Raw genomic sequence first — 10678 nt, 5'->3', positions numbered from 1 at the left:
ATCGTTACAGTGGTAAGTTGATGGGGATTGGTAAGCATAAGCAAGGTCTATACCTTCTTGATCCAACTTCCAAAATTTCTTTAAGTTTTAATTCAGTTTTTACTGATGTAAGCAAATTGCAACCGAAAAAAGTTATTGTTAAGCCTTCAAATGTTCTGTCTTTGAAAATAAAAGTTGTTATACCTTTTGATTTGGAATTAAATACAAATGTTGATTTACCTAGTTCTTTTTTGTCTACTATTGCACCTACTAGTGTTGAATTATGGCATCGAAGGCTAGGTCTTATTTCTTACTCAACTTTGCAACTTATGCATCACAACCTGAAAATAAACATGTATGTACCTCCACACTGTCATGTTTGCCCTTTAGCAAAGCAAACTAGAGTCCCTTTTCCTCACAATAGTAGTACTCACTCTAGTAGCATTTTTAATCTTTTACACATGGATGTGTGGGGTTCATATAGGACACCAACCCATGGTAATGCCAAATACTTTCTCACTACAGTAGATAACTTTTCTAGAGTCACTTGGATCTTTCTTATGCAATATAAGTCTGATTCTTTTATCACCATCAAACATTTTCTTCAAATGGTACAAACCCAATATCTTTTGTCCCTAAATGTATTAGAACCGATAATGGGCTTGAATTTTTTAATAAAAACTGTCAAGACCTGTTTGTTAGCAAAGGTATTGTGCATCAAAGTTCTTGTGCCTATGCTCCTCAATAAAATGGTATTGTTTAGAGGAAACATAGGCACATACTTGAAGTAGCTAGGCCCCTGCAATTTCAGGCTAATATACCCAACCATCTTTGGGGTTATTGTGTGCAGGCTGCTGTCTATTTGATTAATAGGTTCCCTTCTTCTGTTTTGAAAGGTTTGTCTCCTTTTGAAATTTTTTTTGGTAAATCTCCTTCCTTAGATCATCTTAAGGTTTTTGGATCTTTGGTTTATGCTACTGTTCTTCCCTCACAAGATAAGTTCTCCCCTCGGTCCATACCATGTGTCTTGTTGGGTTATTCTTTGACACAAAAAGGTTATTTGTTGTATAACCTTTCCTCTCACAAAGTTTCAGTTTCTAGAGATGTTATTTTCTATGAAAATATATTTCCCTTCACCTGCCCCAAACTTTCATAGCATGTTTTTCCTCTTGATCATAATTTCCTTGATAATGAATTCTCTGTTGTCCAGTCCACAGAATCAACACAATCTTCTCCTTCTCCCATTTTTACTCTACCAATTATTGACCATGAAGATCCCTTACTACATCAGCCTATTTGCCCTTCTGAAAATTAGCCTACCTCACATCCTGTTACGCAGCCTATTGCACCTCCTATAAGACAGTCCAGCAGACCTAAACGACCTTCTATTTGGACTTCAGATTTTATTTGTCCATCCCTTTCATCTTCCTCCTTAGCCAATACTACTCTTTATCCTATTTCTAATTCTATCACCTATGATCACATTTCTCCTTCCTACAAAGCCTATTTGTCTCAACTCAATTTAGTAGAACTTAGCTCTTTTTCTTTAACTTCTCAAGATCCAAACTGGGTTACTGCCATGCAAAAAGAGATTGAGGCATTACAAAACAATCAGACTTGGTCCTTTATCCCTTTACCCCATTGTAAGACTCCCATTGGTTGTAAATGGGTTTATAAGTTGAAATATCGGACAGATGGTTCTCTAGAACGGTACAAGGCTCGATTGGTAGCTAAGGGGTATACTCAACAAGCTAGGGTGGATTATGTAGAAACCTTTTCCCCTGTTGTAAAAATGGTCACTGTCAGAACCGTTTTATCTTTAGCTTCCATGTATGGTTGGACTCTTTATCAATTGGATGTTGATAATGCTTTTCTCCAAGGGGATTTACAAGAAGAGATTTATATGACTTTGCCACAGGGTTTTGTTAAGCAGGGGGTTAAGCAGTATGTTGTATGTTAAGCTACAAGTTGTATAGCTGAGTTAATTATTAACCATAGTTAGTTGAGTTTAGTTAGTTGGATTAGTTAGCAGCAGTTATTGTATAAAAGATTTGTAAAAGACATTATACAGAATAACAGAAGAGTATATTTTTCCCCAAATTTCTTCTTCTTCGATTGCTCTCAATACATTCAACAGAGACCCTAATTAAGAAATTTATTGTTGATACCGAGACTCTGATTAAGAAATTGACGACTGAATACAAGACTCAGTTAAAGGAAAATGAGAATCAGATAAAGGAATTAAAGCCCGACAATGAGACCCTAATTAAGAAATTTGCTGATATCATGACTTAGAAATTTGTTGATGATATCATGACTGCGGCTGAGACCATAATTGGCATCTTAGTTTTTGGCCTCGTGCATTGTTGTCCTTATAATAGCCTTTGTATTTCTTCTGGCTGCACTTGTATCCATGGTTAGGTGGATTATGACAAGTGGTGGAGAGTAAAAGGCGAAGGTGAAGGTGATGATGGGCGATTGAGTCTCTGCGTCGTGAAATAGAACATTTATTTGGTTATCTTTGATATTCTTCAAAAAGTAATTAAAAGGTAACACTTATTGCGTCGTGAAAAGTATCGATATTTTATGAGAGGACCGGGGGTTTCTTTAAGAAATTTTAGAGGTTTTGGGTTTCAAAACTATCCTGGTTTCTCCCAGTTTTGTGTTCAACATTGTTTCTCAACTGACTTAAGTAAAGAATACTAACAACCCACTAAACTCTTTCCTTCTATAATAGCGTTAAGAAGAAAATTAAACTTGAGAGAATAATATAATTAAATAAAATGTGTCCTAAGAATAGAAGTGAGGAAGAAACAATAAGGAAATCCATTAATAAACACTGTTATATTATTGGAAGAGAAAAAAACAATTGTTTTGTGCATCGAGTTAAAAAGTTTACTTTTTTTTTTTTTTTTTTTTCCGAATAATACTACTTTTCATCAAAACATATTCCACCCTTTTTAATTTTTATCACGAAACCAGCTTTTCCATACATGGTTTGAGAAACCGTCAACTCTCCACCAATTTCCTAAATTCTACCGTTAAATTTAACGACAAAATGACATTTATATCCTTTTACTCAACATATAATCCTAAAAGCATCTAAAGTATCTAATAAAAAGTAAAAATACACATGTATTCAAAATAATATTCTTTTAACCCTTTCAAAAACCTTGCAAATCAAACCCTGAAAAACTCTTCAAAACTACTTAAATTGAAAAAAAAAAAAAAAATAAACAACCTTCACTTATATTGAGTGTTATCTAGAGACAAAATACAGAAATGAGAATCTCAACATGTAATAAATTGTGCTCACTAAAGTAAAGTTTTACATGTTCGAAAATCCATCTATAGTTTAATAATTGAGAAGTTGCCAGAATTCTTTCTCCTTCAAAAGTTCAGTAGGGGTTTATGACAATTTTCTCCTCAATGTTTGAGAAAAATAACAAACACATCCAAGAGTTTTAGAAACTAACAAATGCACTCAAAAATTGGTTACTTTACTATATAAATACTATAATACCCTTTGTCTAATTTTCTTTTAAGTTTTTATATATTCAGATTTTATTTTATATAAATAGAATTATTTACTAACAAAATTTGTATAATAAATTATAATTAAAATAAACACATGGATAGTAAATTTTTATTTAATTTTATACAATAAACTAAAAAATAAAATAAAACTAAATTCAATTAAATTACATACTATAAAATGAATATATAATATATAATATTATATATATATATATATAATTATTATATATTATATAATATATATATATATTATATAAATATATAAATGGAGAGGTAAGTTATAATAAGATAATGATAATAAAGTTTTTGAATCAAATTCAGATTCTTTCCGATTTTTATTTCTTCAATTTTTATATAATTAAAATAAAAATTGAAGAAATAAAAAATAAAAAAAAATATGTAATTAGATAAATGATATCATAATCTTTATATGGTAGGGTAATCAATTACTGGGTACATTTGTTACTTTCCAAAATATTTGGGTGCCTTTTGACTTTCCCCACACCTCGAGAAGGAAACTTTTGTAAACCCCTTGATTTTCAATAAACACTTTCCATCGCCATGTCCAGACAATCTTTATTAACCTAATAATTCTTATTTGCTTGAGTAAAGCTTGTCGAAGTTTTGATCTGCTAACCGACAATGTGAACCTAAAGTCAAATGAGAAGACAAATTAGCCGAAATTAAATTAATAAAAATAAATAAATACTGTAAATAAAATTTTCAAAAAAAAAAAACTAAAAACTGCCTGAAAAGTCGTCAACCAGTTGTCCATGATCAACGGGCGTTATTAATAATATGTCCAATGACACTGTTGAGACTGTTCACATCAATTCCTATAAATTAATTTGTATGATGAAAGGGGTAAATTGTCAGTTTTTATACTTGCAGGGAGTTTGTTGGCATAAAACCTATATATATAACATGAAGATTCCAAAAACATAGAAATATAACATGAATAATAAATCATAATCTCAATCTCGTTTAGAATGATTAATTATATTTTGCTTGCGAATTTAAAATTAAAATTAATTAATTCATATATATAGGTGTGAAAAATAACATTGTTGAGAAAAGCCACTGGATCCATGAAGTCTAGGTGTATTGGACTCCAATTCTATTATATTTTGGCCCAAACTTAGGCTTGTTGTTTGATTTATTATTCAAACGCAATTATTTGTTTTAGAGAAAAAAAAAAAAAGTTAAATTCTTTAATAAATTCATTTAATTGAACTGTTTTTCCAATATTTAAAAAAAAAAAAATAGATACATATAATCTTAAGAAGCAATTGTTAGATTAAAAAAAAAAAAAAAAAAAATTTAACCATTTGGGTTTTTTCAACTTATTTTAAGAACACGAATAGAACAAAGTTATTACTTCCCAATTATTTCCTTTAACTAATTGTTGGTTCAAGAGACCATGTGGCAAAATTAAGATGATTTATAATATAGTTTATTGAGAAAAAGCATATAATTAATCCCTAAAATTCTTTGCATATCTCTCATCATTGGATATGCTTCCTTTTTTTTTTTTTTTTGCCGTATCACATTTGTATTATTACTAAAGAATAATTTTAATATAAACGATAATAATAATGGTTAACTCATTGTTTATTTATTGTCAATTAATACTAAAACAAATTTTGGTAAAACTTTTCAAATCAAAGACTTGAAAAATAAAATTAGTTTAGTATAAATTGAGTAATAAATGATTAACTTACTGTTTATTATCACCAATTAATACTAAATTAAAAATTTGACCAAACTTCTAGCATAAAAAACTTGTAAAATTTTGTATTTAAATATAGATAGATAATAATAAATGATGAATAATACTATACATCCCCAAATATATTCCAAAACTTATATCTTAAATGAAATTGCAATATTATTCACGAAATCATCATTTTATTAATTACACCAAGTAAGATAAATTTTTTGGAGGGTATATTAATATTGACAAATGGTTAATATACTGTCAATTAACACTAAAAATAAAGGGCAATACTACACTTACAACTCAATCTAACAAACGTTTTCTTACAACTATGACATGATAGCTCGCTATTGGTATGTGACCAATTACGAGTTATCACGTTGGGGTCAGTGGCAGATCCAGGAATTTCACTCTATAGAGGCAAAAGATAAAAAAAAAAAAAAATTAAAACCAATCATAATCGTACTTTTTTTTTAATTACGTTGAGCTTCAATAAAAAGTTACAAAAATATAAATAAATATCTTCAAAAAGCACAATTTTTGTAAAAATAAAACATTTTTTCTACAATTGTCCTCGACTTTTTTTCGTATTTTAAAAACGTTGGATAATCATCTCATCGTCAATTGTATCAAATACATCTTTCTCAATATGGGTGACCAAGCAATCATTTATCTATTGATCTCTCATTTGATTGCGTAACCAACTTTTCACAAGATTCATTGTAAAAAAAACCCTTTCAACGGTTGCAGTCGCAACTGGTAAAATCAACATAACTTTCACAAGCTTATACATCAATGGATACAAAATGTCTTTTTTAAACTAAACAAAATTTTTACTCAAATCACCAATTCCTTGTAGCTCAGCAAATTCATCACAAGAACGCATGTTAATAACATAAGTCTCAGCCTAGTTCAGAAAAATCATATGGATAAAACTAGCCAAACCCATTCTTCCCTCTCTTCTTTTTTTTCCTTTTCCTTTGCTTCTTCTTCCTTTCTTCTTCCTCTCTAATTCCTTTTATTTTTACTCCTAATAAAACTTTTAAAAACTAACAGATGCATTTGTATAAAAATAAAAATCACAACAAATATGACATACATACATATATATATTAGGATTAAAAACGTGGTTTTACAAAAACAAAATCCAAACTTACATTGGGGTTCGTTTCGTTCCCAAAATCTCAAAATTTTTTAGGGAAAAAATTTAAATAAATATAAAATCTAGAATTTTTTAAAAATTGAGTGAGGATTGTGGTCCCTACTTTTCATTCATTGGATTCACCATTGGTCGGGGTTATTAAAGAAAGTTTGTAAAATTAAATTGTAAACCAATTTTTATTGAAAATCAAATTTTGTCCTACCTCAAATTATTAAAAAACTTGTAAAATTTCGTACTTTAGAAAAAATCGACAATAATAAGCAATTAATTCTGCTAATCTATAGCTGTCCGAATCTTAAATAAAATAACCCCACTATCATTGTAACAATACTTGTTCCCTACATAATAAATACTCCTCTAATTTAATAACATATATTTCATTATTTCTCATGTGAGACATGCAGTACTATTTTATTATATTAATTATTTTGTCTCTTGATTGTGTCTCTATTTAAATGATCCTGCAAGCTCAAAGCTTCCCACAATCCCGCACGATTTCGCAAAAGTTTAGCCATGGACAAAACTAGTGTCGATTGGTCCAACCTTCCCCAAGACCTCCTTGGCTCCATCGGAAACCGCCTTCACGCCAGCCATGACATCCTCCGTTTCCGCGCAGTCTGTAACTCATTTCGATCCTCACTTCCTTCTCCAACAAAACCTCTCCCCCCGCTTTCAAATCACAAAATTTTGTTTCCGAACGGCGTAACAACACAAACTGGCTGTAGAGGACTCCTGGTGATTTCCGAGAGCACGATTTACGCAGTCGAATCCCTGGAAAGAGTCTCCGCCACGCAAGAAACCCCCGAAACGTGGCTGATCAAAGTCCAGGAATCAATCTCCGGAAAAGTCAGAGTTCCGGATCAGCTCTTCAGGATTTGCTTCCGAAACTTTCCCCAATTGTTACCGAAATGCTTGAACTTGCTTGACTATCAAGTGAAGGAGTTAACTCAAGTTTACCAGCTCGAAATGGAATCCAAAAAAAGGTCGCCTCCTTGCTTCAGAAAAGTTATTGTATCGCGCGATAGTGAACTCGCAGTCATGGCGTTAATCAATGGAGGAAGAGTGGACGTGTGGAGAAGTCGAAACAATACGTGGGCGACCATCGATAAAATCGGTGGCGATGATTTTTATTTCGAAGATATTATTTATCACAACAAGAAATTCTACATTTCGGGCTCAAATGGTCGTACTATAACGGTTGATCCTAAGTCTTTGAACATTACTGAAGTTGCAGCTCCGATTACCAAATCGAATCGAGGGTTAATGTGTTTCGTGAAGTGGCACGAGGATTTATTTTTGATCGACAAGTATTGGTTGGAGAAGTATAATAAATTTGGTTTTTCCGTAGACTGTGACAGCGAGCGTTCTGCCGCTCGTTTGGATGTTTATAAGCTTGATGAAGAGAAGCGTGAGTGGATTAAGGTGAATGATGGATTGAAAGATCGAGCATTGTTTCTGAGTGAAGAATGTTCAATTTTTCTGCCGGCCGAAGAGTTCTATGGATGTAAAGGGAATTGCATTTATTTGTTCGATAAGGATTTGTCCAGGGCTGTTAATATTAAGATTTTTGACTTGGAGAATGATACTGTTAGATATGTGTTTCGAAATTAAAGTGTTTATTGACTGGCATTATGAGTGAAAATTACTCATGCTACAAGATATAATTTAAATTTTAGATTGTATTTTTTATTTTTATTTTTGTAACTTATTTTAATTTCATAAAATCTAATGACTCTACTTCTTTATTGTCATTTTTTAATTAACTTCTGGCTCAATAGAGTATGGGAATCATGTCACAAAACAAAGAGATTTTTTTCTATTATTTAATGGAGCTAGCCAAGCATCTTTAATCCCTGATATCTTGCATATATAATTTATTTTAAAGAACTCTATCTTGCTGACGTAACGAAAACAATTCTGAAGTGGTAGGAGTGTTTTGTTTTGGTTTTGGCTCTTGGCTATTGGCTTTGTGTACCTTGTTCCTTTTGGATGTTTTGTGCTCCCCCTGGGCATGTCTCAAGGTCGGGTGGCTGTCCTTTCTTTTGGTATTGGGTTGTGTTTGGTTTAGAGTTAGTTGGTCTACTCTTGCTCCCAAATTTTTGTTTATAAAGACTGCAAAACAAGAGGAATGAGTGTTGTTGGTTGGCCTCGGTTGAGGTGTGCACTCCATGTTTTAGTTTTTTTTTTGTTGCTTTGTTTAGCTTTTGTGTTTAGTTGTTTAGTTTAGTAATTATGTAGTCTTGGTGATTACTTGATTTTTTTGTGCCTACCTAAGGCTTGTCCTATTGTAGGGTGCCTGTTTTTAATATGGCTTTTTGTAAATTCTTTTTCATTTCTAATGAATATTTACTAACCCAAAAAAAAATAAATAAATAAATAAATAAATAAATAAATTCTGAAGGAGAATTAATCTAGACGGCACCGGTGCTTGCACTTTTTTTTTTTTTACAAGTTATTAAGATAAATTGCCATGTTTTGAGAGAATTATTACTTTCTGGAGCTGTTTGGTTGGGGGTTATTCCCAATTATTGAGGTAATATCATCTTATTTTATTTACATTATCATGTGTGATTGACAAGTAATATAAGATTCCACTAATCTTTCAAAATCAATTATAATTATCATTGGTTATATAAGTGGTAATCTGAAAACCACCATTTTTTTAAGTATTTTAAGATTATTTGGTAATCCTAATTTTGTTATAATTTTACCTTTAACTATTAAATTTTTTGGATAATAATGCCCTTATTTTGAAAATAATTTACAAAATACTAATGAACCCAAGACTCGTGGCCAGATCTAGCCACCACCACCAACCATCAATTGGATTTGGCCGATCGAGCATCGATCTAGCCGGTCATGCGTTGTTCTAGACACGACTACCAACGGCCGATAGTGGCTTGGGTGGCTAAGGTCTTTTGTTAATTTTTAAACTTTTATTAAATGATGTTTTAGCTAAATTCTTAAATGTAGGGGTTTAAAGAATAATCTAAATATAATAATATAAAATAGAAGGACAATTCAGTAATTTATATAACATACTCACCAATTTATTTCTCCATCTAAACATATTAATATAACATATTTACTAATTTATTCCAATTTAACCAAACACATTTCCTCAAACATTCTCAGTAATATTTAAGGTAATCTATCTTTCCATTAATATTACATTCTCAGTTATACAACATTTTCCGAACCAAAAGCTCTCTCATAATGTTACTGTTTACTTGTTTAGACAATATTTTATTTTTATTATTCTATTAAAGAATATTGCTTTTTAGTTAATGTGCCTGCGTCAAAGCAAATACCAATACCCGGACGCTGGTGGCGTTTGGGTGTAATGTATACCGAACGCCATAATAGCATTGGAGAATTGTTGTTTGCAACTTTGCATCAGCACAAGACTCTGGTGTTGAGCATGACATCGATTCAAAAAGGTTTTCTTGTAGTGGTAATTCCCTTGCTTAAATTTTTATTTTTTAAATAAAATTTCTTTTATAATTAATTTTTCTATGTCGTGGATATGACAGTTTTTTTTTTATTTTTAAAAACCATGCATTATTTGATAGCATTATGGAGAAAAAAAAATGAGAAGGCTTTGAGAAGGCACGGTGACTTTGACAATTCCTTTAAAAAATGTAGAGGCAAAGCATAAAATCTTTCAAAATCTTGCATATATATATATATATATATATATATATATATTTCAACCATTGGAGGTATATATATATTTCAACCATTGGAGGTCCTTCTTTCTTAATTATTTTCCACGAGTTGCTTGTTTATATCATCACGTAATAAAACGAAGTGACCCTCACTTAAATTCGATATGAAGATTAATATTAAATTAAAAAAAATACAGGTTGTACAAATTGAGTTAATTAATTAGAATGTTAATTCTTCTGGCTCTATTAAATTTATTTTGATAACTTTAAGGCTTGCACGAACTTCACGCTCTCATTTCTCCTTGCTGTTTTAGGCTGCAGCCATGGCATCACGAAAAGTGGCTTGGTTTACTTCAAGTTGAAGAGTCAATTGAACCTCTGGCAAACTACCAGTCACTGGTTCGCTCCTCGGAATTTGCTTAAATTTTAAAAACTTTCCCAAGATGTTACGGGATATTCAAGAAACTAAATTTAGTTTATGATACACTAGATCAACAAATTAATTATCATATGGAATAGATTCATAGATATTTCTATTTCTGCCAATTGGCAAATGAATACTGAATACAAAATTTTACTTATTAAATATCGTTATAATATTCTTTATAGAATTGA

At 31.0% G+C, this 10678-nt stretch overlaps 1 protein-coding gene across 1 annotated transcript; it reads left to right on the top strand.

Moving 5' to 3' along the window:
* Positions 1 to 6893: 6893 nt before the first annotated feature.
* LOC116144002 (putative F-box protein At1g65770) lies at positions 6894 to 8017 on the top strand. Its single transcript, XM_031429449.1, has one exon. The coding sequence runs from the start codon at positions 6909 to 6911 to the stop codon at positions 8004 to 8006; it is 1098 nt and encodes a 365-aa protein (XP_031285309.1). The 5' UTR covers positions 6894 to 6908; the 3' UTR covers positions 8007 to 8017.
* Positions 8018 to 10678: the final 2661 nt, after the last annotated feature.

This window comes from Pistacia vera, unplaced genomic scaffold (assembly GCF_008641045.1).
Source record: "Pistacia vera cultivar Batoury unplaced genomic scaffold, PisVer_v2 Contig436, whole genome shotgun sequence".
Classification (NCBI taxonomy): Eukaryota; Viridiplantae; Streptophyta; class Magnoliopsida; order Sapindales; family Anacardiaceae; genus Pistacia; species Pistacia vera.
Note: the sequence above shows the minus strand (reverse complement) of the source record. Positions and strands in the feature narration are given on the sequence as shown.